The 26821-nt window shown below is 51.9% G+C and overlaps 7 protein-coding genes across 7 annotated transcripts; 4 read left to right on the plus strand and 3 right to left on the minus strand.

Annotated features, from left to right (window-relative positions):
* Positions 1 to 569: 569 nt before the first annotated feature.
* On the plus strand, positions 570 to 852 carry PpBr36_05095 (uncharacterized protein; the record flags this gene model as incomplete). The annotated part of the gene is made up of 2 exons (XM_029892253.1): positions 570 to 676; positions 822 to 852. 2 exons carry the CDS (start codon positions 570 to 572, stop codon positions 850 to 852), a joined length of 138 nt encoding a protein of 45 aa, XP_029749958.1.
* Positions 853 to 7999: 7147 nt separating this feature from the next.
* PpBr36_05096 (uncharacterized protein) lies at positions 8000 to 8215 on the plus strand (the record flags this gene model as incomplete). The annotated part of the gene is made up of 1 exon (XM_029892254.1): positions 8000 to 8215. The coding sequence occupies one exon, from the start codon at positions 8000 to 8002 to the stop codon at positions 8213 to 8215; it is 216 nt and encodes a 71-aa protein (XP_029749955.1).
* A 5470-nt stretch (positions 8216 to 13685) lies between these two features.
* PpBr36_05097 (uncharacterized protein) lies at positions 13686 to 15143 on the minus strand (the record flags this gene model as incomplete). Its single annotated transcript, XM_029892255.1, has 1 exon — positions 13686 to 15143. One exon carries the CDS (start codon positions 15141 to 15143, stop codon positions 13686 to 13688), a length of 1458 nt encoding a protein of 485 aa, XP_029749956.1.
* A 728-nt stretch (positions 15144 to 15871) lies between these two features.
* Positions 15872 to 18402, plus strand: PpBr36_05098 (uncharacterized protein; the record flags this gene model as incomplete). Its single annotated transcript, XM_029892256.1, has 3 exons — positions 15872 to 16303; positions 16391 to 17498; positions 17576 to 18402. 3 exons carry the CDS (start codon positions 15872 to 15874, stop codon positions 18400 to 18402), a joined length of 2367 nt encoding a protein of 788 aa, XP_029749959.1.
* A 1207-nt stretch (positions 18403 to 19609) lies between these two features.
* Positions 19610 to 21142, minus strand: PpBr36_05099 (uncharacterized protein; the record flags this gene model as incomplete). The annotated part of the gene is made up of 1 exon (XM_029892257.1): positions 19610 to 21142. The coding sequence occupies one exon, from the start codon at positions 21140 to 21142 to the stop codon at positions 19610 to 19612; it is 1533 nt and encodes a 510-aa protein (XP_029749960.1).
* A 502-nt stretch (positions 21143 to 21644) lies between these two features.
* Positions 21645 to 22897, plus strand: PpBr36_05100 (uncharacterized protein; the record flags this gene model as incomplete). The annotated part of the gene is made up of 5 exons (XM_029892258.1): positions 21645 to 21696; positions 21799 to 21824; positions 21932 to 22225; positions 22380 to 22620; positions 22731 to 22897. 5 exons carry the CDS (start codon positions 21645 to 21647, stop codon positions 22895 to 22897), a joined length of 780 nt encoding a protein of 259 aa, XP_029750197.1.
* A 221-nt stretch (positions 22898 to 23118) lies between these two features.
* PpBr36_05101 (uncharacterized protein) lies at positions 23119 to 26031 on the minus strand (the record flags this gene model as incomplete). Its single annotated transcript, XM_029892259.1, has 3 exons — positions 23119 to 24090; positions 24169 to 25655; positions 25779 to 26031. The coding sequence occupies 3 exons, from the start codon at positions 26029 to 26031 to the stop codon at positions 23119 to 23121; spliced, it is 2712 nt and encodes a 903-aa protein (XP_029750198.1).
* Positions 26032 to 26821: the final 790 nt, after the last annotated feature.

Raw genomic sequence — 26821 nt, forward strand, 5'->3', positions numbered from 1 at the left:
TGTGGCACCTTGTGTTTTCAAACATGAGCATGTGCACGTTGGAGAGAGCCCACGCAACTGACCTGATAGCCGATGGCTGGTATGAAGATCGTGGAGAGGCTGCTATTACACCAAGGACCAGTGCGCGAAGTCACGGAGGAGTCCGAGGAATTTCCGTACAGTAGAGACCCCTGTACAGGACTGTACTACCTACCAGGCCTGGGGGTCAATTACCATCTCTGAGAGTGGCAACTTGGAACCTCTTCTCTTCTCTTCATGCCCTTGACGACATGATCATCGTTTTGGCGGGCCAGAGGCCTGGACTGAGTTGCGCCTCCTTGCAGGACGCCAAACGTCTGAGACAGGTAACAGTATGGAGACGGGACTGCAGTCCCAAACCAGGTACTCGGAGTGGTTCTGTGGCGTCTGAAATAACCGCTTGTCGTTCTGACACCTTCCCTTTTCATCTGCTTTACCGTATAGACGGTGAGCCGCAGCAAAAGTGCGGGAGACACCGAAAATTGTTACCGAGTCGAGTTGAAATGGTGAGACTTTCCTCCCAATCGCGTGACGTGGTCGTGGTGGCGAGCATGGAATCAGTGAGTGCCTGGGTCTGGTCGACTCAGGGATTGCCCTGCGATGGCAGATATTCACCCTTACGGTTGTCAAACTGGCATCCAGCCCGCTGCCTTAGCCAGTGAGGTATTATTTCAATAAAGGTTCCTGGCAAATAACATGACGGTTCGTCCGTCCCACTATATAAGGCAGGTTAATAAACAAATAATTCTGTATGTTCGGTCGACTGCCTTTGGTTTGACACATGATTGCAACTATGCATTGTGACAGCGTTCATCAGACGTGGGGCGAGGCTAGGAACAGGGCACGAAGGAAGGAAGCTATTGAGGGACAGAGCAACTGCGCGTGCAACAACAATATTACCGGGAGCCCGAGTGCAAGTGGCAATGCGCTTTTGTGGGTTGAATGGATTGGGCTTCTTCAGTTGCCGCGATGATGATTCTACTGTACTGTAGGTAGTAGGTTAAGCAGGGAAAACGGGATTCAATTTTCAGACAAAGGCGGTCGGTTATCAAATTGTGACTTTGCGCTTGTACTTTGGCCGCATCACCCTTCAAGTTTCCCCGCACACAACACGTGGGTGTTGGAGAAGCTGAGAAACCGCAAAACAAAGTACAGAAAGGTCGAGGTCGGCAGAGGAACATGGCAGCTGGAGACCAGTCAGACGTTACTGCATCGAACAACGTGGACAGTGGGGCGGACGCGCTATGTACCACAGTAAATCAACTACCATTGAGGAAATCCATTCTAGGGCCCGCCTCACTTTTTTCGTGTGCTATTATCGACTGGTGAAGTTCGTTCCAGCCATGCTTCAATCAATCTTATCTGCTCGTGAGCCTAGAACTTGTTCGGTTAGTCCGTCCTTGAAAAAAATACACACAATACTTACGCGAGCATCGTTTGCAGTGAATCACGAGTCGTTGTCGTCTCCAACCTGGGTGCCCGATTGTGGGTTTATCTTCATTTCTGCCCAATGATGGGGGGTTTTATCTCTGACACTGCTCCGAAAGTCTGGTTCACAGGGTCACCGTCCGCATTTAGAGTTTTCCCCTGGGCCTTGGAGGGCCACGAAGGGACTTCTGCGATCCTATTCGGCATAAGCTTGGTTTTAAAGAAAATTGGCACGTTGGATCGTTTTACTGAAGAGGGGCATTACTGACCTATGTTGTAGTCGTGTTAATTACATGGAGTGCGAAGCGAAGAATACGATAAAATTGCCGAGGGTGACAAAGTCAGTCAGTCCCCAGTTCGTAGTCAGGTACAAAGTATGTCGGGCGATAGCAAGCAGGATGACCGCTATACACCGATCTGCTGTCATCCAATCCATCCATTTCCCTTAGCCATTCATTGTGGGTCTCCAAAACGGTTTGGTGGGACGGTCATAGATCTCCAAGCTACTACGAAAAAAAGGTACCTTATTACTCAGTACTGTACTTTCCACAGACGAACACCCACCTACCTTGAGTTCGACCGGTTTGGGAACAGGCATGAACGGTCAGATAGCGAGACATGGAGGGGAGGAGAGGAGAGAGGAGACCAACACTGCTAATAGCCTGAGCCTTGGCCTCGCAACTTGATCGTGCATGCCCGCACGTCCCTGGCCTGGCGCTTGCTACCCTTCACCGGCAATTCCAAATTTGGATGGATCTGAGCCTGCTTGGGTGAACTCTGCAGGCTACAACGTTCTGTATGGAGGTTGTTTGGATGTTTGCACTGCACACAACGGTCGCTTGTGCGCCCTGTCCTCCCCCTTCAATTCGCACACACACACACACACACACCTCTTTACCCATGGGTTTGGTCCAGTCCTACACGCCCCACCCCCCTCCAGTCTCCACCGCTTGCATTCGCTGTGTGGTACCTGTGGAGGGTCTCAATTGAACGCTGCACACCCTCTACTCTGCTGGCATTGGCGCACGCACCCACTACCATGCACCCCTGCTAGTACGCTGAAGAAGAATAGAAAAAAAAGAAAAAAAATACAACCACCCCACAGCCCTCTCCGAAGAGCCTTTTACAAGGTTCGGCCAGGATCAGGGCTGCAGAAGGAAAAACATCATCCTTTTGGCCAGGGCATTGGAAATGGAGCCAGCTCGATCGTCTTGGAGGGTCCCAGTAATTAGATAAAGTCAACACTATCCTGTCCCTGCCCGTCTCGACAAGAACGCCTTCTCCAATGGTTCCGGTATTAGATATATATCCCGAGAAACCCAGCCTCACGAGAACAAGCTTATTCCTCGTTCTGCATCTCATCCTCCACCTCGACGGTCCACATTACTGTACAACATAGCGTATAACATATCTTTGTCTCTTGATCCCATCCAGACTGCCGGATCCTGTGTATACGAAGGCCTCTTTTTTATTTTGTCTTTCTTTTTTCTCTCTTGAGACTCGACTTGGCTACATAATTCTTGCCTTGCCCTATTCACCTCACCATTCGCGTCTGGCCGCGGCTAATTTAACGGCAAACTTCGTCCTATAATCAACCAAGCCGCACACCTGCTTGGTCTTTGCATCTTGAACCAAAAATCATCCCATCTCGCCACACATCTCGGCCAATATGTGTACATATCAATATGTATGTTCTTGTCATCTTACTCCATCCAAAGAATACCCACATGGAAAGTTTCTAAAAAAGACGCCATAACTAATCAACGCTACCCTTTGCAGATGGACTACAGCTGTGGTCACAGGAGGACCATCGTCGCAGAGTGGTGTGGCAGGTATAGGAATACCCTCCAGTCACACATCCGATGTCGGCCAGAGATACCGTACTACACCAGGAACGACCAAATATGCTGTAAGTTGAAGTATTGACTAGCGTTCTTCTCGCACGAGGAGGCCTTTTTTGGGCATTTGCAACCAGCAATAGTGCTTATGATCTAGAGTGTAGTTGAGCTAACTTGGACCTTCTAGCTCATTGCCACGAGCAACTAAACCCAAGGACTGTCCCATGGATGCCCTCGCGAGAGGCGCGTGGCGGTTCTCGCAGCCCTCCTAGGGGCTTTTGAAGCTCTAGATCGAAAGACCAAACACCAGAGGAAGAGGGGTTGAGTGTTCAGCTCCCCTCATTTTCTCTTTTTTTTTTTCCCTCATCCCTTCTCGTTTCTTTCCTTATTTCCTAATGTGGATAAATAAGGCTGGGAAACAACAAAAAGCACAGAAAGATCATGGTGGCTCACGGCACAGAATACCATAAGACTGCATCATCAGGTTGGATCTATTCCTTGTTATTATTCTTTTCGTTTTTTCTTGATTTCTTGTATCATGTAATTTTTTTTCACTTTCGGAATTTTGCGAGGCGCAAGGATTATGGACAAGCCAGGGAGCTTTGGCGTTGTTGTTTTTCCTGTACTTTTCTCTTATTTATTTTTTTATCCATTTTTTGTTCTTGCCAAGTTTGAATGCAAGATACATCAGCACTCCTTTGGATTAATGTCAAGACTGCGTCATTTCTCTCTTAAAATCGACAAACTTTCTATTAATTCTCCGTCATGGCAAGAACCCCAAAAAGCAAAGACTGCTTGGTCCTTGACGTCTTTTCTTCAATTACCTGCCCTAGTCCTTAATTGGTTCTGCTGCCTGAGCACTTTTTCTCCCATCTTGCATGTTCCGTCCCACTCCCCTTCTTCTCGTCACATATCATATTTTTAGACCCTCAGCGCCTTAGGCAACACATCTTGTATAGGTACTTGCGGGTTGATAAGCACAGTGATACCATCCATCCCCTTGCTAACCCAGTCTAGCCGGTGACGGGTAGTTGTTCATCACAAACATCCCGTTCCGCTCCCCCCCGGTCACTTATTCTTGGCACCATGTAAAGAACATCGCAAGGAATGCCGCGAGCGGTGCAGTGTTTCCCGATTAAAGATTAGCTCTGGATGATTTCTTCATCCGAACAGATACCCGGATGTACAGTCCGAGCGGATCACCCGGAGAACACTTTGCGGGCTTTTTTTTTTTTCTTTTTTTTCCTTTTGGCTATACAGACCATGGGGGATGTATAACTCCTGAGCCTGGGAGTACAGAGTGCGATCGGCAGTGTCATGTGCCTGTAAAAAGGGCGAGTTCCATAAGAGGATAGGCTGGAGAGGGGCTTCGGTGGAAGGAGTCTAGAGGCGCGGGGGCTTGGGAGCAGCAAATGGGAAACGGCAACTGTCTCTGTCAAACCTGACAGGTCCGTTTATATTTCTGCTTCTTCCTTCCTTGCAGGTCAGCAGACTTGCCTGCCACCGCCTCGCCTCAGCCCGCCTCGTCAATCGATCAGTTTTGGGCATCAAGGCAGCCATGTCATGTTTGCTTTTTGGGAAAAGCAACTCTCCAAGGTACCTACCTGCCTTGGTAGGTAGAAGTAGGGCAGCTTTTCGAAACCCCTTCCTTACCCCCGACCGACCCCTCTCCAATCGAACAAAATTTGCTTCCATGCCTAGCCAGGGCGCGATCGGTGGCTCTGACCGCCACAGTGTTTTTATCCTTGTGTTACACTAAACTCGCAAAACCTACCGCATCTTACTTTACCTATATTTCATCTAGTGGAACTCTCCGATCCTGGGGGATTCACAAACCTGCTGAGATCTTGCCTGCCCTCCGAGGGCTCTCCATTGGTCAGGGGCGCTAAAACTTGTCGTTCCCGGCTGAAGGTCTGCGGGGAGGGGTATCGGCCCACCCCCACACTGGTTGACGGCCACTAGTAGTAGACGAGTAGTTTGAGCAGCTTCCTCAAATTCCGGTTTTGCCAACACCGAGAAAGGCCATCGTCAATGTTTTTGCTGCCTCAAAAGTGCCTTTCTTTTCAACGAGCTCAAAATCTGGGAAGAAACTGTTTCTCATTTTTTCGATGCACTAGAAAAGCAAGAGAAACATTAAGCCGGCAGGCAGAATACAAGCATGCGAGAACAAGCCCTCTACCCTCTCTTATCTCGGGGTTCAGCCGTTGACAAGCCACGCGCCATTTCCTTGGTTGAACGACAGGGATTGTAAGTCGGACACGGACCGGTGCCGGTTCTTGATGAATGATGTTTTAGTCTTTGCTTTTCAAGGTCAGCTCTGCCATTATGGCCCCGACTTTCTGTCTATCAATAAAAAGAGGAGAGAAGAAGCAACAAATATGCTGGCCTGCTACGCAATTCCGACAATATGATATTCTGGGTCTAATGCAAGATTGCGCTCACCCATGTACTGACTATGACTAACCTGAAGTAACCATTAACCTCTACGAGCCAACCATTACATATGGTGAGTCCTTGCTATTACACATCGACCGGTCGCGAACCGGGGTGCATCACAGCATCAATATCAGTCTTGTTTGACCTACCATTTCATTCTTCACTCACTCATGCATGACTATGCGTCCGAAGCCACGAATGGTATTTCTCTTGGAATTTAATCCCTACCGATCGGAAATGTAGAGGGTGTGTTATTTTTATACTGGGCCACTGCAAACGGGTCTATGGTCGAACAGCAACTCGTCACGTCGTACGACACCAAAAACTCCTTGAGCCCATTAAAGACTAACACGACCCCACACAGCCTTCGGCTATGGCTACGCATGAGAGACGAGAACCAAAGCCTTGCCTTTTTGGCGTACCTAGGGCTAGGCCAATCCTAATGGTCACCACCAGTCGATTCTGAACCCGGGTAGCCGGTGGCGTTTAATATGCAACTTGCCTTTTCCTACCTTTCGTCCGTACAGAAAAAAAAATACATAGTGTGACGATGTTGTGTATATGTATATATATACTGACAGTAAGAAAAAACTGTAAAAGGACTAAAACTTGACGAATGTCTCACCATTTAGCCCTCGATCAAACACTGCAGAAAAATCATTGGGATTGATAGGATAAAGAGGGTAGCCAACCGGCTGTGTGCCGTTTCTCGTGCACTTGTTTTCGGTGCTACTCGGTACGACAACGCAATCCCATAAACCTGGTTGCTGGCTTGGTGTTACTCGCGGACGCGTGCCGATATTGGTTATGCTCGATTTCCTTTCGTTCTTTTTGAAATTAATTGCCTGCCGACAGGAGTTTTTGCTATTTCATTTCGTTTGAGACAGGTAATGACGACATATCTGCAAGGAGACCGAAAAGAAAGAAAAGATCGAGCCGGCAGGCAAGAATTACATGCTGGAAGCAAAGAAAATCAAGAAGAAGCAAAAGACCCTTGATCCTGGACTACCGCGCACGTTTTCCCCTATCGTCGACAAAAAAAAAAAAAAAAAAAAAAAAAAAACTCCACCTGCCTGCCTTAGCTGTAACAGCTGGATCTGGGGGAGCTTTCAGCTCAGGAACAGAGTGGGGTTGTTGGCTACTTAGGATGACCAGTACCAGTGTCGTGTCCGTAAATGTCAGTGAATCTTCCAGAATGAGTTTATAAAACCAAAACATTATAGCTTAAATAGGCAAGACCGTTAAGGGAAGAAAACAAACACACACATGTAATTAACAGTTTATTGGACAAGCAAGGAGTGGAGGAGGTTTTGTTCAAATCAAAGCCAAATCCAGCTCCAACTTCCTGGGACACGCACGGAAATTAGGGATTCCTATTGCACACGACGACTCCATGCATAACCGGGTATCTCCGCGGTTTCTCAGGTGATAAAACAACACGAGAACAGAATAACATTGTTTAATTATTTTGCCTGTCGCAACGTCTCCCCCACCAGAGCTTTCCACTGGACGCCAAGCGGTCAAATACGATAACGAATCCTACATCTATACGTTTTTGGAACAACAAGAGCGGGTTGCACTGAGATGTTTTATAAGGGCTTTCATCTCCCTGTCCAATTGGATTGTGATCAACTATCATTATAATCTGTCCCACTGCCGAGAAGTGCATAGCGAAGAGCTCTTTCGTCTTTTTTTCCGCCCCGGGGGTTTTGCACCGCGCCAAGATTTCGGGAGGGTATGTGACAATCGCGTTGTCGCTGCAACGCGAGAATAACGTGTGTCGTCGACCATCTTTTGCAGGACCGTCCGACTTTTTTTTTTTCCAATCAGATATACGATAACCACTAAGCATCACAAGCGTTGCATGCGGAATGGAGACAAAAGTAGGCGTGGTAGGGCCGGCTTCTACTCCCCGCTCCGGAAAATGCTGACAGGAGCTTTTAGTTGCCTTTGGTAGGTCCATATGATTTGCAACAGGCTGTGCGGATCCTTCCCGAGGTGGACATTCTTCCGTGTTTGGGAGCAGTTAGATGACAGGTTTGACAGGCTTAAATAGGGCATCCATATACTCGGTCGAGATGGAGATGTCAACAATATTTGTGCTCTGCGAGAAACTCTATCGCTGCAAGATCCTTCATTGCCTTGGCCTGCTGGAGGATGACTACGATGACTTACAGATGGTCAATGACGAACCTCGATGGCTCAGGTTGCACGAGTCGTCATCGAGACTGTAAAAGGACCCAGGATGCATCGGATCGCCGTGCTACGGCGCTGGATGTATGTCAATACCTACGACCTGGTTTTGGACAAGCGCGAGATCGCGGATTCGACGATTGAGTCGCCTATGCTTGTCTCTTAGACTTCTTATCCCGTCCTGCCTGCCACCCATTATCTTGACCGGAACCCAAAAAAAAAGGAACTCAGGGGCAGGCAGCCCGGTCGATGTAGGCCGCACTACTCTATCTCGCTCTTGGCAGAGATGCATGGTCACGTAGGTATGTGTACTTTCACGCATAGGCTCAGTTCCAGTCAGAAAGAAGAAAGGATCTACTTAAAACACAATAGATGATTGGCCCTAAGGGCTTGAAAACGGAAAGGGAACCCAGGTCAAACCAGGAAAAGGTTTAACACTGAATAACCTGAAGTGTAGACAAAGTACTTTGTAGCAAACGGTTTCCTACATTGGAAAAAAATCCAGGACCGTTATTTGCGTACATGGATTGTCTTTGCGTCGCAGCCGGGTATTCGCCGACGAAACGGTCAAGTAGCTAAAAGAAGCTGCCGCATGTTTCCCTTTTCGAGGCTGCATGAGAGCCAGCTCCGGCACTTGATTCGCCGAACCAAACTTTGGGAGTGATTGCCGCCGAGAGGCTCGCTTGCGCAAAACGTAACCTCGGTCAGGGCCACAAACGCATTGCATATGCAATGCACGGGGAGGACAAACAAACATTGAATGACACCAGAATCGGATTGCCCTGCTTTTCTTTTGCAGTTGATCGTTGTTTTCTGTCTCCCTTTCTGGTTGTGAGTCGTTCCTTTTGGACTATCTAATCTCTTTCATCGCTTGCTGTGGAACTATTAACGGGCCGGAGTTTCAACGCCGCTGCTTGGAATCAAATCCTCAGCTGTTCATCAGCAAAGCCAAGCGAGAAAAACATGCCACTACCCCATCTGGCGACAGTGCCATGGGAGCTTAGAGCCAAGCACTCAGCAACAGCCAAACTTTTGTTTGCAGCCAGGAATTCGGTCGCTTTGCCGGATTCCAGCATTTCTCACCGGTCTCAAAACGGGCGCCATCCCTTTTTGCCAAAACCCCCTCAGGATACGGAGCGATGCTGGGCGTTTTCCCTTTCCTTTCTGTCTTTTTCTTTTCCGATTTTTTTTTTATTTCTCTATTTTTATTTTTTTCAGTAATCAATGACAGTCCGTGGGGTTAACCGGCCTCTAGACACTTGGGCCATTTATGCAGAATCAAAGACAGAGGCTACCAAAACTCCGCGATCAAACCATCCCCACCCTGCAACGCAAGTTCTTTTTGTGGACGGTTTTCTTTTCTTTTTCTTTCTCGTCGACAAGCATGTAGCTAGCCGATAAGGTTCTACTTGGCAAATCCCAGAGATATTGTCGTAAAGGCGCCTCCTTTTCTTTGGTCTCATCTTGGCGTTGCACCCCATCAATGCTTTCGGGAACACATTCGCCGCCGCCGATGTTCTTTTTTGCGGCCGTAGTCCCCCGATCGAGCGCCAGAGCCAATCGGCCCGGCCATTTACTTGATATACCACCGCGTCTTCGGGGGGCTGACTGTCTCACACGCCCCCCTGATGAGCCACAGTATTGTGCATGGCCATCGACGAGTTGAGCTGATAAGCGTGACACAGATATATGGCATTGCACAGATGCGCGTACACGTTCAGGGCTACGGGTCACAAAGCCATCGGGCGCTGGCTGCAGGCATCAACCACTTCTCCGTATCGCCCGAATCCCACAGGCTGGGCTCCTATGGTACGATGTTCTTTTCGTCACAGGCGCGGTGTAGCATCGTTGAAGCTGTTATCCAGGGCAAGGCTTTTGTGAGGCGTTTTTCACACGAAGATGATATACCCCCGCAACATGGTAACTGTGGTATGCATTTCTGAGACCCCTGCTCGCTTTGACAAGGACTTCAAGGCCCGCCTCCTTTCTGTTCGAGTCCACCATATGACCAGCAGCCTGTGCAGGCGTTCGATGTCTCCTCTCCTCACCAAGGACCAAGGACTAGCCATAGTTCCCGTATCGTGGTTTGGAGTTTTGTCAGATACGGAATCTTGCCCTAAACGAAGATCCTAGCCCGGCACGGCCCCCCGGTCCGGGGTTAATCGACATAGGAGTAAAGAGGCACGCCAACTTTCATAGGCATTTGGTTTTGTGCGGCTGAGAATAGTCGCATTGTTTTGTATCTTGTTTTTTTTGCTCAATCGAACTCGACGCAGCGTCAGCTCACGCCATTTGTGTAACAGCTGTCTCTTCTTGCCACTCATAGCCAGCATGTTGGTTGTTGGTTAAAGTTTCACCGCCAAGCGCTGTCAGGCTCCGCCTCCACTGGGCTCTGGCAAGCAAACCGGCCCGCCTCCCCCGCTGTTGGATACGGATGCTTTCTTGAGACTTTTTTCCCACCTCTTGAAAGATCTCCTTCAGCTGCTCTATAGACTCTAACCGAGTTACCAGTTCTGGTGGCCCAGCGGTCTAGTTACATTGCCTCAACCTCCACTTCTTTCAGGTGATCCTGAACCGATGTTTTATTGCGCACCACTTTCTGCCTGGCCTCCCATGGTTAGCCATGCCCAAAGTCGCCACATACAAGTCACACAAACGCCAAATCTTGTTGGCTTATACTTTCGCTCATTGGTGTCGGCATTGCTTCCGACCCCGGAGCCCCCTCCTGCTAATAAGAGACCCTGACACTCCGTCCGAGCTTGCTGTCACAAAGAAAAAAAAAATACACACAGACCCTGATAGCACGGGATAATAGCTCCACGTGATATCCACCAAGCTCACACAGACCATGTCGCATCCCGCAGATGAAATAGGTCATGTGATCTCCCACAGGGCCAACATTTGGCCTCCCTCAGTGGGGGGTGTGTCCTCTCGAACCGTCCTGCGCTAGCCTCGGTGAGTTCAAACCATCCCTGGTTACCTAGGCTTGGATGCGTCAGGTTGCAACTTCGAATTGGAGGGGCTTCCTTTTACCGGAGGATCAGCGAAATAGCAGAAGTTCCGGGCATCAAACTGGCTTCCAGGATTTTACTTTGAGAAAAAAAAAAGTCAAAAAAATAAGGGAGGGCACCGCACGGTGACAAGGTCATGTACCGTATGTGGATGCTGCCACGGCAAACTTTGACACCTCCTTGGCCCCCAATAACTCTACAAGCCTGTTAGTTGCAGAGTCGTCATTGACGTGGCAGTGACCGCCTCGGTCCCGAGATCCAGGATGAAATGATAGTGATGGTCCCATATCAAGTCTTGGGGGTTGTCTTTTCGAGATCGGTTTTCCTAGGTTCCTATCTTGGCTGACACTTCTTTCTTTTCTTTATGGGGGTATAACCAACACATGCACCTCGAGGCAATTGCGTCCTTGTAGGAAATACAGGACTACTGCAGGCAAGATGTTCGAGGGCAGAGAGCCCCTGTCGCTCAGATTGGCAATCCATCTGCACTGTCACTGTGATGTGTGATGGGGACAGGGTTGGGGATTGTTTGCGTTGGAGGGGCTTTCCGGCCGGTGTGATGGACAAGGGTCTATAAAAAAAGTGATGCCTGTGGTGGTGAAGCAGCAGCCAAGAACCTGTTAAGCCTGCGTGCAAATGGAGTTGGACTTGCAGCAAGGTGCATCATCTTCAAGTCAGTAGACTCGAACAAAAAGCAGGGCTATCAAAAGTGAGGGCGTGTTCAGGTCCAACTGGTAGTGAACGGCGAACAAGTTGAGATGGACCCCATGGCCCATCGGCGGGGGCAAACATCCGTACCAGCCAAGCCAACAAACAACAACGCACATTGACCTAGCTTTCTGCATAACGTATAACATAACCTGTGCATCAAAACACAACCGACAGTTACGGAGTTATCCCAGTTCCAAGAAAACCTCTCCCCCAGACTAGGCACAACTGCCCCAAGTGGCGATGGGTCACCAAGCACATACAAAACAAGACACTGACCAAAAGCCGTCATCCAAAATCAAGGCCCGTCCCGAGGACTCGGCAGCTAATCAGACGAAACCAACCCCCCTCCCCACCTCCCTTGAGGATGATGGTAGTTACTTTCAGCTACTGCCGTCACATCGGATCTACAGAGCTACTGCACGTCTGACGGATTGGGTAACGTCTTCGCCGTGGCAGTTATTTGTTGGTTGTCAGATATCACAAAACAAACAGAGACCCGGCATACGGCATCAGAACAATAAAGTGAGTGACATGCACCCATGATACATTTGTTGGTGGCCACCCTTGATCAGTTGTTGCAAAGGAGAAATCTCGGAGTTGAACCGAAAAGAAAAATCACAAAAAAAAAAAAAAAAAAGAAGCAAGGCCTAGTCTCGGGAATAGTTCTCGACGTATACCTTTCGTATTTGGGCTCCCTGCAACCTTCATCACAGCCCAACGCCACGCCTTGGATCTCCCTGATCTGCGCTTATCCATTGGCCCTATCCCGAGGGGTGTTGTGTTGGTATTGCATTGTGGATTCGTTCAGTTTACTTTACTGAGCTAGGGCTTTGGCGATACGGCCCGAGAGCAGGCAACTACCGTATGTGCACCCCGCGGCCCTGGCTTGTGAGTTCTTTCTGTTTGTCTTCACAAAAGTCCAAACAGCTGTCATTTGTGGGGTATGATAAGCATCTGGCGCCTAAAAGGTAGTCATGGTCTACTCGAACCTGGTAGCTATCCTGGGGAGGGAGGGGGGTGCGTCTTTACACTGTAGTATATCCAGTGATACCAACTTACATGGAATGACCATTCTGGGGGTGTCTTGTTGTCATGTGAGGGAGACTGCTCCAGGCCAGGGCCCTGAATCCCGTTGCCAAATCCGTCTAGAATATTTCTTTCATGCGGGGATTCAAATAGGCTCGTAGTGGTGTATATACGGGGGTCCCCAGCCAGGTCGTACGGTTAACGCACAGAGGAGAGCCAAGTACTTCTACTTTGCTTTCTGCAACGGCCTTTGTTTGTGGAAGAAAAGCCCCGAGCCAGTACTAGTTCTATCAAGTACCGGTTCGAGGGACAGCTAGTGCCAGGGGTGCAGGGGCGTGTGCTAGACTCTCAGGGCTTGATTAATACTTTGAGTGGAAAAATATTAAAGGGTCGAACCAGACGAGGGCGACGTGGTTAGGGAGCATCAAAATTATAGCATCGCGTACTCCGCTATTTCAAGCGAACAATGTTGTACCTGACACCCTTTTACCGGTTGTTTGCCATGTTCATGGTGAACCAAAATGTAATTCCTTGGCTGCTGAGTTGTCACAGGGTGTATCTACAGTAAAGTCAGTGCGGGACTCTTGACCGTTCTGTCAAGGCAGACAAGTCTCCTGTCTTGCCGTTAGATTGGCTTGAATGGGCGATTTGCCAAGCTCGTTGTGTATTGTGATGTACAACTAACTATTCGGGCAGAGAAATGTCCAAGGCCGATTACCCCGTTTGTAAAGACATAATTGTATTTCTGCATATATTGTCTCCTCGATAGTTGGCCGCTTGAAAGATGATAACGGTATGCCTCAGTTAAAGTCCGCTTAACCCATGTGCTTGAAAGCACAGTGCAATTTGAAAGATGTGTAATGAGACGACAAACGTAGGGTACATTGACAGCATTGAATAACCCTCGATACTGTGGGGCAACATGATTATGAAGTTCATGTGCCATTTGGTACATCACTCTTGCCTGTCGACTATAAGTATAATAGCCTTTTCATAATCGCTTTCCGAGGAGAATAGCCGACCTCTACACGAACCCCATCTGCAACAGCCGGTTCCCAAACTCAATCAGATAGTAATCAAGATAGACCAGCCCATGGTCCCAGTACTGATGTCTATCAGACTTGTTCCTGTTGGCAGTGGCATGTTTGACGATGGCCTCAAAAGTCTTGTTCTCTTCGACGTCTCGCACCTTGAACAGCTCTCCTTCATCCGCCGCAGCAAATGTCGCCTTCTCTTGCGCAAGACACAGTACCAATGTGTCATCAACAATATCAACCGCCGCCTCGTAGTAACGCTGAGCGAGGTTGTACCTATCCTGCCCGGCCAGCGCCTGCGACAGCACCAAGAGCCCATTGGCTGCGATGACACCCGCAGAGGCGTCCCGTAGCGGCCCAACCTCGGTAGCCTCCGGGTCGAAGGGCGCATCAAAATCCCACAGCGGCACCCATTTACCCTTGGTCCGGCCGTCCTCGCCGCCGTCGACGACAGGACGGTACACGCACAGCGGTGCCGTATCAAGCCGGCACAGGAAGTACTCGGCCAACCCGCACGCGGCATCTAGGAATTCTTGGTCCCGAGTCCAGACAAAAGTCTGCGCGAACCCGAGGATGCCCCAGGCCTGGCCCCGCGTCCACGTCGAGTCGGCCGCGTAGCCCTGTGCGGTCCTGCGCTCCTTAACCTCGCCGGTCCGGGGGTCCAGGTTGGCAACGTGACAGGTGCTGTAGACCTCGCCCGTATAGGCACCCGGGTCCCAGCAGCCACCCGTCTCGGTCCGGAAGAGGGTCTTCTTCACTGTACGGGCGTGCGCGGTGGCGGCGTCGGCCAGGGTGCCGTCGCCCGTGTGGGCGGCCGCGTAGTAGAGCAGGTCGAGATTGCACATGCTGTCGACGATGACGAGAAAATCGTCGTCTAGACTGCTGATGTCGACACCGTCCTGGACCAGGCGGTCCCAGGAGCGGATGGCACCGACGGTGGCATTGAAGCGGCTGTGCAGGCCCCGGGCGGCTGTCAGGACCGAATCCAGGGCGGCGCTGTCGTGCAAGAGTTCCCAACGCCGACGCATAGAGGGTTGGATCATGAAGGACATGTCGTGGGTGTCTGTGCGAGTGGCCGTCTCGTGCAGAGGCTCGGACCATTTCTTTCCCAGACTTTCCAGGTGCTTGATGAGTGGCGCAACGGGTATCTTCTGGGCATTGCCGTTTCCAGGGGATGACACATTCAAGCTCCCGGGCCAGCGGATGGCACGCTCGAGCAGCGCATAGATCTGGCCGGGAAAGAAGCCACACGTCCAAAAATCCTTGTCGCGCAACTCCCACCTACCGTTTGCCGAAGGGCCAGACTGCAAAACATATTCGGGGTATTTGGTGGGCGGGTCATTGTTGTCCTGAAGAGCGGTTGTTGCAGTGCGGACTACTTTGGCAACAATGTTGTCCGAATAGAGCTCGTTCAGGCGACAGGATGTAGATTGTGGTGTTGCTGCCATGGTGAGGGGTTGAGGATGAACAGATATGGAAAGTCACAGATGGATTGCATGACGAAAAGGAGTGAGGGGCTACAAGGTAGCAGCTGCCTAGGTAGGCAGACATGTGCGCAGTAACCGTTCCATTATTGACGGCTTACATATATAGGTAGGTACGTGCCCACTACTTCAGGGATTGTTTTTTTTTCATTATTGGATGCAACTCAAAGGGAAAGAAGCAGAGAGTACTGTAAGGAACTGGACGAGTTGGCGATGAGGCAAAGCGACGAGCAAGTGGAGTTGCTGTGGCGCCATGACTCCACCCCCGCAGTGCAGTCCCGCAATTCGATTCGACAAGATTTGTCGTTGGGCGACATGGCTTCCTGGATCAATTCAATCGCGTGTCTGTCGCGATTCTTTGAATTTTTCCCTAGCAACCGACCGCACCTCTCAGTCCCCAGTCGCTCACTCAAACATTGATTCACTCACTCAATCAACCTTTGGTTCGACCATCTCATTTTACCTTTTTCTTTTCTTTTTTTTCACATGACTTGCGTTTGCATACACAAGACATCGTAAACTTGTCACCCTTGATGCGACTTCCAGGCTTCGTCGCATTAGACCACTTTGGGGAAGTGTAGGATTAATTGGCATGTACACACACCAGGTAACTTGCTTACTGGTTTAGGAAGTGCCCAAACACTGTCAAGTAAATTGATAGTACCGCACAACAAGGACTCAACTCGCATAGTATGCCTCCAACTCCAGGATCCAAACGGCAAAGGAAACCCGCACCTGGCATCTCACGCGAGGACTCTGACGACGAACTCGGAGACGAGGATCTTCCGTGGGAATGGATATACGATGATGATGGTCTCCAAAAGCGCCAGCGGGAGGATGATGCCGGTGCAGATGATGGAACTACACCTCGCAAACGGAAACGGACGCAGCAGAACTGGAGTGGACCCAAGATTGTCGGTGCACGTATGGGAAACTTCGAGTGCCGCATAGGAGATACAGTACTCCTCAAGGCCGAGGGAGGCACCAACGAGGCCTGGGTCGGCCTCATATGTGAATTTGTCGACGAGGACGGCGATGATGGCGAGAAGGCTGCTCACTTTTTGTGGTTCTCTACCGAAAGGGAGATTCGCAATAAAGAGAAGAAACGGACAGACTTTTTACCGGTAAGATTTACCGTTACAGTTTAAGCATCACGTCCTGAAAATAGGGAGTTGTTTGTTGGCTTGGTTCGCTAACTCGAACCACTAAAGAACGAACTCTATGTCTCACCATCATGGGACGTCAACCCGCTCGCTGCAATAAACGGCAAGGCCATAGTCATGTCACAAGCGGCTTTCCTGAAAAAGTACCCCAACAGCAAGGTTCCTCGGAGCTCAAAAGACTTTGGCAAAGTCTTTATATGCCGCCGGGGCTGCAATACCCGCACGGCCAGCTACACAGAGGAGTTTGTCTGGGAAGATATATATCACGGGACCGAAGCGGACGTACTCAGTCTGGGTGAGCGGATCAAGACGGAGACCAAAGCCACTCGTGCTCGCCGAAAGACCAAGGCGCCGTCCCCCGATGTCTACGAGTTTCGTGATGACAACGATGGTGACGAAGATAGAACTCTAGCCAAGCTTCAAAGAACGCCCAAGAAGCCCCGAACTGGCCTTGCCGGCGCTGTGACTCCTAGCAAAGGTGGCCGTACTCCCAGTAAGCCAGCGACGCCGTCTTCTCACCGGCGGATAGTTGTGAAGAAGCACCTCGAGTTTACTCCATTAGCGACACGCACCCTCTCACCCGCCCATCACCAGAACTCTCCCTTCCAGATCGCCCGCGCCCAGTTGCACGTAGCCTCGGTGCCGACCAGTCTACCCTGCCGGGAAGCCGAGTTCAGCGAGGTCTACTCGCACCTCGAAGCCGCCATCACGGACGGCGCCGGCTCGTGCATCTACATCTCGGGCACGCCAGGTACGGGAAAGACGGCGACGGTGCGCGAGGTCGTTGCCTCGCTAGACCACGCGGTCCGGAATGATGAGCTCGACGACTTCATCTTCGTCGAGATCAACGGCATGAAGGTCTCGGATCCACATCAGGCGTACTCGCTCCTGTGGGAGGCGCTTAAAGGGCAACGGGTTAGCCCGGCGCAGGCGCTGGATCTGCTTGAGAGAGAGTTTAGTAATCCAAGCCCCAGGCGTGTTCCCTGCGTCGTGCTCATGGATGAGCTCGACCAGCTTGTGACCAAGAACCAAGGTGTGATGTACAACTTTTTCAACTGGCCCGGGCTAAGGCACAGTCGCCTTATTGTGCTGGCTGTTGCCAACACCATGGACCTGCCAGAGCGGACGCTGAGCAACAAGATTAGCAGTCGTTTGGGTAAGCTTACATATTGGTTATGGTACTATTATGATGTATTTTGAAGAATTGATTCTAAACTCATTACCTACTTATAGGCTTAACCCGTATCACCTTCCCTGGATACACCCACGAGCAGCTGATGAAGATCATACAGTCTCGACTCGAAGGCGTGCCTGGTAACATCGTCGAGCCCGACGCTATCCAGTTTGCGTCGCGCAAGGTAGCTGCCGTGAGCGGCGACGCCCGCCGCGCCCTAGACATATGCCGGCGGGCCGTCGAGCTGGCCGAGGCCGAGGCGCGAGACATGGACGACGAGACGCCCGACACCCCTAGCAAGCGAAAACAAAAACAACAATCAACGGCGGATGATGACGCAGCCGCCAAGAAGAGGAAGAGGGGCGCCGGACGCGTCACCATCGACACGATCCGACGCGCCATCGCCGAGGCGACATCGTCGCCGCTGCAGCAGTACCTCCGCGCGCTGCCCTTTTCGTCGCGGCTCCTTCTCGCCGCGTTGCTGGTGCGGGTGACGCGCACGGGCCTGGCCGAGAGCACTTACGGAGATGTCCTTGAGGAGATGCAGCGTGCCGTGAAATTCGCCTCGGGCAGCCGGCAGGTCGAGTTGCTGGACCGCCGCAGAGTCGACCCCACTGGCCGGTACATCGCAGATCCGGCGGCCGCCGCATCGGAAGAGGCTGGCGGATGGGTGAGCAGCAGCGCCAAGAAGAAGAAGGAACAGGTCATGCATAGGCTTGCCGGGCTGAGTCTCGCGGCGGTTGAGCTAACGGGGGCGGGCATTGTGAACCTCGAGGCGCATAGGGCGGAGAGGCCGAGCAAGATACGGTTGGCTGTCGGTGATGAGGAGGTCAGGCTTGCGTTTAGGGATGACCCTGAAATCAAGGCTTTGGGGCTTGTACTTTAAATAATAGAACATCTTTTGGTTTTACGTTGTTGCTGATTTGGCTAGACTATACAATCACTATAGAAAGTGCATCGATAGATAGGAGAGGCCACAGTTTGGCACAAGAGGCGTGGTTTTGTTTGACAATACTACGCATATCTAAATTCATAACTGCTTCAACGAATCCACTTCGGAGACGGCCAAAAATAAGAACCACGTTATCTGACACATAGATTCGACCAACTCAGTCCTAGCAGGCAAAGAGAGAGAGAAAAAAACGAGATCTATCTTGTTCGGTCAGATTATATTTCCTGGAAAGGGGTAGCGGTTAGTGGTGTGATGCAGAGAAGAAGAAAAAGAAAAAGAAAATAAAAAAAAAAGCCTTCCTGGATAGTTGCTAGAAGGGAGGAGAGTTTGGTGGGACTGATTGACTGATTGAGAAAAAACAAATGCCGCCCTTTATGCTGCAATAAAGCATTCATAAAGAGGTTTCCAGGCAAGAAGTTCTTCATGGTCATCCATAAGAGCGGCTACGTGGTATAACGGTCATTATTGCTGCCTTCCAAAATCGTGCAATCGCACAATGCCGTTAGCAGCAGACGCGGGTTCGACTCCCGCCGTAGTCAACTACGGTACCACTACTGTGACAAGTTCTTCTTTTTTTTTTTTTTCTGCTTAGTATTATTCTTTCCCCCTTCGCCTATCTGACTTTGCTCCACTTTGGTCACAAACCTTGGGTCCATTTAGGCCTCGTCTTCTTGTTCCCTTTCATACTATCATCACCCGCCAATCATTGCATGCATGTCAGCCAAAGCGGCACGTATATGCAACAAAACTTCCATCAAAAGGCCCGAGAAGAAAAAAACCAACGCCGCCGGTTTGCCTTTCTCTGTGTGGTTTGTATAGGCAAACAGATAATCTGCCCTTGCGTAGCCCCTTGGAATTGGTTCTATACACTGAACGCCCTCGATACATTGTTCTTGTCTGCGTCGTGGAGAAATCTAGGGCGCCGGATGTTCTCCCATCGTCGATCTCTGACGCAGCTTACATTTACAAAATAACAAACAACATGGGAAGCATCAACAACCGTACATGGGCTCTGTCATGTAGTGGTAGTGATGCCCTTCACATCAGACAGTGTCTTTCGCAACGGATAGTGCCCAAAATTGTATGACACTTGTACATATTAGACTCTGACTACATATGGTGTTATACATTTGTTAATCTTTTAGAACTTCCTCCTACCCAACGTAGGCTTCCAGTCAAGTGGGTGGGTCTCAGGTGTTGCCTCCATGTCCTCCTTCCATATCTTGATGGTCTTGTCGGCCTCGCCACAAATTAGACGGCTGCCGGACATGTCAAAGGTCGACGCGAAAATGCCCGACTCGGCCTGGAGCGAACCGGGCTGGGCAGTCGTGTCTAGCGACTGGAAGCGGTGACCAGTTTTCCAATCCCAGAAGCACATGGAGCCGTTGTCGGCACCTGAGAAGAAAACGTTCTGGTCGTTGACCGACAGCGTGTTGATGATTGCATTGTGGCCCTCAAAATTCTGCATAAAAGCCCCCTCGGGACACTTCCACTGCTTGATGGAGCCGGCGCTTCCCGAGGCAAAGGTGAACTCTGTTGGGTGCGTGGCCAGCGCGCGCACGCCCTTCTTGTGGTGAGTGAGCACTCCCATGGTCTTGCCAGCCGCAAGGTCCCACATGCGCACAGTCGAGTCCAGGCTGCCCGTAATGACTTGCGGATCCGCCTCCTGGCACACCAGATCCGATACGGTGCCGGTGTGCCCGCTCAGCACGTGGATGTTGCTACGAGTTCGCATGTCCCAAACACGGGCCACACCGTCACGTCCACCCGTCACCAGCACGTCAAGGGTCGGGTGCAGAGCGAGCGTGTAGACACCACTCAGGTGGCCGTGATAGTGCCTGATGACCTTGTTTGTCTCCAAGTCCCAACACTTGACCATCTTGTCCTCAGCACACGAGAAAAGGTACGGATGCCGAGGCGACACAGCCAAGCCCCGCACAGTCGAGATGTGACCAGTCAGCGTCAACCTCAGCCGCCCGCTCGCCAGATCCCAGATCTTGATTGTGCGGTCGCCAGCACCGCTAGCGAACCACTTGTTGTCGGGGTCGACTGCGAGGGCCCGCACCCAGCCCAGGTGTCCCGAGATGACACGCATCAGCTTCCATGGTCTGTGCCATTCGGGCTTGAGCTGCATGTTGAGCTCCTGCGCCCGTGCCAGAGTGAGCTGCTGCCCAATCACTGGTGGTCCCCTATCATTCTGTCTTTGTTGCTGTTTCTGCTCCTGGCCGCCCTGTCCTTCCTTGCTCGTGCCGCGACCCTTGAGGACGAGTGCACTCGACTGCGCAGCACCAGTCCCGTTCTGTGTTCTTGGGTTCGCTCCGCGTGTCGGGATGCCCTCTATCAACTTGCGCGACTTCTCCTCTTCAGGTGTGTCTGCCGACGGACCCGACGCTGCCGATTTTCTCGCCCCAGGCTTTTTCCTTCCTCCCGCAGCGGCGGCTTGTCTTGCTGCCAGAGCCGGCGGCAGCTCCCTGAGGTCTGCATACTCAGAGTTGAAGCGCAGGGCTAACGTGTCCCTGTCGAGGTCGCCATCGGTCGGTGTCGCCGGGTCAACTAGCTTTATGCGCTTGCGACTTGTGGGGTCGGTAAAGACATCCCTGGTCTGCTTTGCATTCTTGATGATCAGAGCCTGCAGCGCGGCGTCGGCTGGACCCTCGACCGAGTCTTGAGCCATCTTGCTGTTGCCAGCGCAGGTTTGCTGTGATCGGTGGCGAGCAATCCAGTTACCGCCAGTAGTATTTTGTAAAAACTCGCTGAACTCTGACTGACTGGGGCTGATGGCTGATGGCGGGGATCCAGGGTGTCGTGAGGTTATGTTGGTTCGACAATGGGATGATGGATTGATGAGGTCTAACGGCGATTCGCGACGCGCGCGTTGTCGACTTGCAGCTCAGCAAGTAAATTTTGGCTTAGCTTAGCTTCCCGGGGTTTGAGTGGCTGCATACCGTGTGTTTGACAGTGTGTAAACAGTTAAAGCAGCTACCTCACCCCTCGCGCTGCCTGAAATGGAGCAGGAGCTCTGCCTCAAGTCACACTCGTCTGGCTCGCACCTTTGGTTTGGATTAAATTCGGAATTAAGTTGAAAAAACGATCTTGATCAGGCCGGCTACTGCCAGATATCTCCTATTTGATTTCTTCTGTCTTGATCCACGCATAACAGAAGCAAGCTGAACGCCATGGACAGTGAGAGCAAGTTCGCGATCCACGCAGCTTGTCGTGAAGGAAGGTGTAAGTGAGGTCACGCATGCAGGCATAGTCCAAGTTTTCCTTTTTATTCCATTTACTCCCAACAACAACAGCAACGGCCGGCTAACTCGACAAGTACCATAGACGCCGCAGTTGAGTCTCTGCTCAATGTAAGTCATTACCATTTTTGAACGCCTGATTTGTCAGTGCATTTCGAACGCACTGGAACTTGTTAACCCGGTTTCTCCCTGCATCATTAACTCACTCCAAAACCAAGGTGGACCCCAAGCTAGCAACCAGAAAAGATGACGACGGAAGACTACCTATCCACTGGGCCGTGTCGTCAAACCAGTTCGAGATCGCAAATCTCCTGGTGTCTCAGAAGAACTTTGATCCTGATGTACAGGACGACAGCGGCTGGACTCCATTGATGATTGCAGTGAGCATCAAGGACGGTGAGAAGCTGGTAGATCTGCTTCTGAGTAAAGGAGCAGATGTCAATGAGAAGAGTGAGATTCGCCCACCAGTCTACTGTCCTATTCGTCTCACCCAGCTTATATACAAGCTACTCGTATGCTATAATATCAGAATCCCAGAATAACTAACATTGCTCTTTGCACTCTGAAGACAACAGTGGTCAGGTGAGAAGCAGCAACAGGCACGGAAGACATGACTAACTGCTCTGTTGCTAATACAACAACTGCGTTCTTTTGCTTTCGTCCAAGACCGCTCTACACTTTGCGGCCTCCAAAAACAACCTCGACGTCGCCCGCAAGCTCCTCGACCACAAACCACCCGCCTCTGCCCGGGTGCGCGATCGCCGAGGCCAGTATGCTCTTCACCGCGCCGCCGCTGTGGGCTCTACCCCAATGGTCAACTTGCTCATCGGCCAGGGCAAGAGCCCGCTGAACGCGACTGACTCGGATGGGCAGACTGCTCTGCATCATGCCATTGCCGAGGGCCACGGTACGTGCTGGATGCAGATTGTTGATCGATTTGAAGTTATCAGAGCGAGAGATATAGAGAGAAGAGAAAAAAAAAAACCGGACTGACTGTGCCATGTAAACGAATAACAGGAGATACGGCTGTGGCGCTGCTCAAGGCCGGTGCCGAAACGGATAAGAAGGACGCAGACGGCAACCTTGCCATAGACTTGGCACCTGATAGGGAAGTCCGCAAGTACATCGAGCAAGTCGCAGAACGGGAAGGCATTGACCTTCCCAGTGGATCATCAGCAGCTTGAGTCTACATGACCTAGCAAGTGAAGATAAAAGAGGACCCAAGGGATTAACCGAGAGAAAAAGACCAAGAAGCGAAGCTCGATTAGATCACAATATAAAATGCCCAGCGTAAACCTAGCCAAGACTAACAGGTAAAATGGGCCACAGGGAAGAGAAATTGCAGCTGACAGTGCCTTTTAATCTGTAAAATCCACGTAATGCCGTCCCCTCTAACAAGAAAACCTCACTTGTGCGTCCGGTCTATCAGATCTCTGTACATGGCCTTTACATCCTGCACGTCCGCCTTGAGCTCCTCCACCTCCTCGCTCTTCTCACCCAGCAGCTCCAGCGTGGTCTCGTACCGCTGATTGACGGCGGCGACCTCGGCCTCCAGCGCCGCGACGCGCTCCTTTGCCGACCGGCCGGCCTCGGCCTCGCGCATCAGCGCCACGATCTCGGCGCGGGCCTCGTCGCGCTGCCTCGACATGCGGCCTAGCTCTTCGCGCGCCTTGACCTTTTCGTTCTCGAGCCGCCGTACCTGCGCGCTCATGCGCTCGACCAGCTGCACGGTCGGCCCGGCCCCGGCCGTGCTGACCGAGACCATGTCCTGCATCACGTGGTGCGTCGACGCCGCCGCCTCGGTCGGCTCGTACTCGGCCAGCTGCTCCATCGAGATGCTGAACGGCGTCGCTGGCGTCTGCAGGCCCGGCGGCACGCTCGATGCCGCGATCGACGGCCTGTGTGCTTGCTGAGGGATCCACGGGCTCGCCGACGGTCGTCGTCCGGCAGTGGATGGCCGGTAGCTGCTCTCCCCTACGCCGTCGCCGTTGCTCGACGGCGCGGATGGCTTCCGGAGCTTGCCGAGCATATTCTGAAACCCGAGGACATCTGAGCTCCAATTCCTACTTGGCGGCGGAAGCACGGGTGACTCTGGCCGGCTAGTCGTCTTGAAAGGCGCGTTGGGTGGCGGCAGATCTTCCAGCCAGTCTCGTTGGTCGGCCGACGCGCTACGTTCGGCTTGCCTTTGCTCTTCTTTCCAGACGGCCTTCTGCTTCTCAAAGTCTGTCTTCGCCTCGGCTAGTGCAGCCTCGGCCTGCTCCGCACGCTTCTCGAGAGCTTTGATCTGGCTCTTGTATGACTCAATATCATCCTGCACCGTGGGTAAGCTTGACCGAGCCTCTTCTAGCTCCTCCTCGTTACGTTTCGCGCGCAGAGCCTAAGGAATCAACGCGTCAGCCACATAGTTGCGGTAGTAAACTTTTGTACATACACTGGAGCAATAAGCCCGACTTACAGCTTCTCGAGCCTTCTTCCTCATGTCAGACTCTCGTTGTAACGCCTCGTCCCGCTCCTTCTCCAGGCTGGCTATCCTCCCGAGCAGCGTGGCTTCTATGCCCTGCCAGTTCTCGCTAGCGATGGCGTACTGCGTCTGCAGCGTCTCGATCTGTCTCAGTAGCTTCGCCTGGGAGTCGCCCACGGCGCCCGTGGAGGCCTCCTCTGCGCGGGCTCGCATCGCTTCGAGCTTGCCCTCCAGCGCCTGCGCCTCAGCCTTGAGCTCGGCCTCGACCACGCGCGCGCGTTCGTTGGCCCTCTCGAGCTTCTCCTGAAGCTCTTGGGCTTGCGCCTTTGCTCGGTCTGCCGCCAGCGTCTTCTCCACCTTGAGAGCCGCCACCTCATCCTCGAGGTCTTGAGCACGTCTCCTTTCCTTCTCCAGGGCCTGGTCGGTTGCTTTTGCGTTTTGTGCTTCCGCAGCATCTTGGGCCTGTTGTAGCTGCGACTTTAGATCGGCTATTGTGGAATCTTTGGTGGCTGACTCCGCCCGCAGACCGTTAATGTCCTTTTGCAGCTGACCTATTCGCTTCAGAGATTCCTCGTGGAACTTCTCAAGATCGTTAGCCCGCCGCCCCTGCCTCCTGAGAGATTCGGCCTCTGCGTCCGCTTTGCTGCGCGCCGCCTTGAGCTCGTTCATCTCCTTCTCGTCCTCCGCGATCTTGGCACGCAGCTTCTTCATTATGGTGCGGTGCTTCTGCTCTGTCACTCCAAGCTTCTTGCCCTCTTCCATGAGCAACGCTATTTGTTGGTCCTTCTCGGCCAGCTTCCTCTCAAGGCTTCCGGGAGGTGCCGCCTGGATCGCCTTCTTTGCGGCTTCTGCCGCCTCTCGCGCCAGGTATTGCAGCTTCGCTTGGAGAGCATCGATCTTTTCGACATAGTCATTGATCTCCTCTTGGTTTTGTCTTTGCGCATCAGTCGAGGTCGAATCTGTCTGTTGATCGAGACTTGTCATGGCGTCGGGTGTCATGGCATTTTGCACTTCAGGCTTTGTGGTCTCAACGGTCGTTTCCGTTGCTGCTGTTGTTCCTTGCGCAGGCGTTGAAGATTCCGTAGATGGTCTTGGAGCAGCCTCCGGCACAACCGATTCTCCGAGCTTTTCCTCGATTTCTTTACTCTCAACTTGAATCTCGACCCCCTCAGCTTCCACTCCAGGTTTCGGTTCGACGTCTGTAACTTCATCGGACGGGCGCTTCGTGGCGTCCAGCGATGCCCGCGGGGAGGCAGTGCTTCCTGGGCCCTTCTGGCCCGCAATCGAACTCGAGTCGACGCTATCTATGGAGGCGCGGGGAGGTACATCGAGGCTCTGGCGTGGACTTGATGCCGCAGAATGTTTAGCGGACGATGTGTCCGGCTTCTGGGCGGATGCGGCATTTTTGGCAGCGACGGCCCTCGCAAGTCTCTCCTGTAGTCTGTCGGGCTTTCGATTCGTTGATGCGGATCTAGAGGGTGCTGTAGAGCGCTTCCGTGTTAGCGAATGGGCTGCTCCAAGCAACTATCTTGCCTTTGATGGTGCGCAGGGGCACCCATACGTCACATAACAATATCACAGATGGTCAAGGCGCGAGGGCTTACTTGGACTCGGTTTTGTAGACGAAGACGCCTCAGGCGCGGGTGCGCCTGCAGGTGACGCCGCAGGGGCCGTGTCGGAAGCTCCTGTGGTTTGTTGAGCAGCAGCAGCAGCAGCAGCAGCAGGAGCGGCGGCGGCGGCCTGTGCGGACTTGTTACTGTTCTTGTTGGCGTCCGTCTCTTCGGCGAGAATGGTGTCGAGACGGGCTTCGAGTCCGGTGACGGCCGACTGGAAATATGACCCCCATTTGCCCGCCATTGCTTTGGGCTTGGGATGGATTTCCAATGGCGCGCGCCCTACGTGATCTGCTTGAACTACCTACCCACCACCAACCAAGCTCAACCGTGAGAACGAAGCTAGTCAGGGCCGATATCGACGCTGTCGATACATGCTGCTACCGCCGCTTTTGGTTTCGTCGTTGTGAGCTCGAGTTTGGTGTGGTGCCAAACTGTCGAGTAATAAATAATATTCCGTGACAAAGCAAGCTGTAACGTCGGGATTCGGGATCGGGTGATGTGGTCTGAACTTAATGGCAGATGCAGATGGAGAAAATGTTCGTGTTCACCCTCCGTCCAATCACGCAAACCGGACGATTGTTGAGCGTCGTCAAGGTATGGGGAACCTTGATGGCAGTAGACTTTTTCCTGCTTCGAATTTCTTTCCAATTCAAGTATAATTATCTCAACTAGTTTGCTGAGAAATAAATGTGTACTCTTGATTGTTGGCAGCAGCAGCAGCAGCATCATCATCATCAAGCTGGAAAACGTGGCTTGATTCCAGACTGGAGCTGAGCTTATTCCAACAGCCTCTCCCACAAACCGCCAAGTGACGCGTTTTGCGCCCCATGTTCCAGGAGCAGTATTTCCCTCCGGTTTTACGCCGGTAAAGCGGTGCTTGCCGCGCGGTTTATAGTGGGGGTTCAAACGTCAGTTGACGAAACCAATTCATTGTCTTCTTTTTTTTTCTTGTTTTTTTTTTTCCCTAGGTAGTACCTGCTCAAGCACGCTGTACAAGTAGCGCCTTATTTTGAGGGAGAGTTTTTTATGTA

Source organism: Pyricularia pennisetigena, chromosome 6 (genome assembly GCF_004337985.1).
Source record: "Pyricularia pennisetigena strain Br36 chromosome 6, whole genome shotgun sequence".
Taxonomy (NCBI): Eukaryota; Fungi; Ascomycota; class Sordariomycetes; order Magnaporthales; family Pyriculariaceae; genus Pyricularia; species Pyricularia pennisetigena.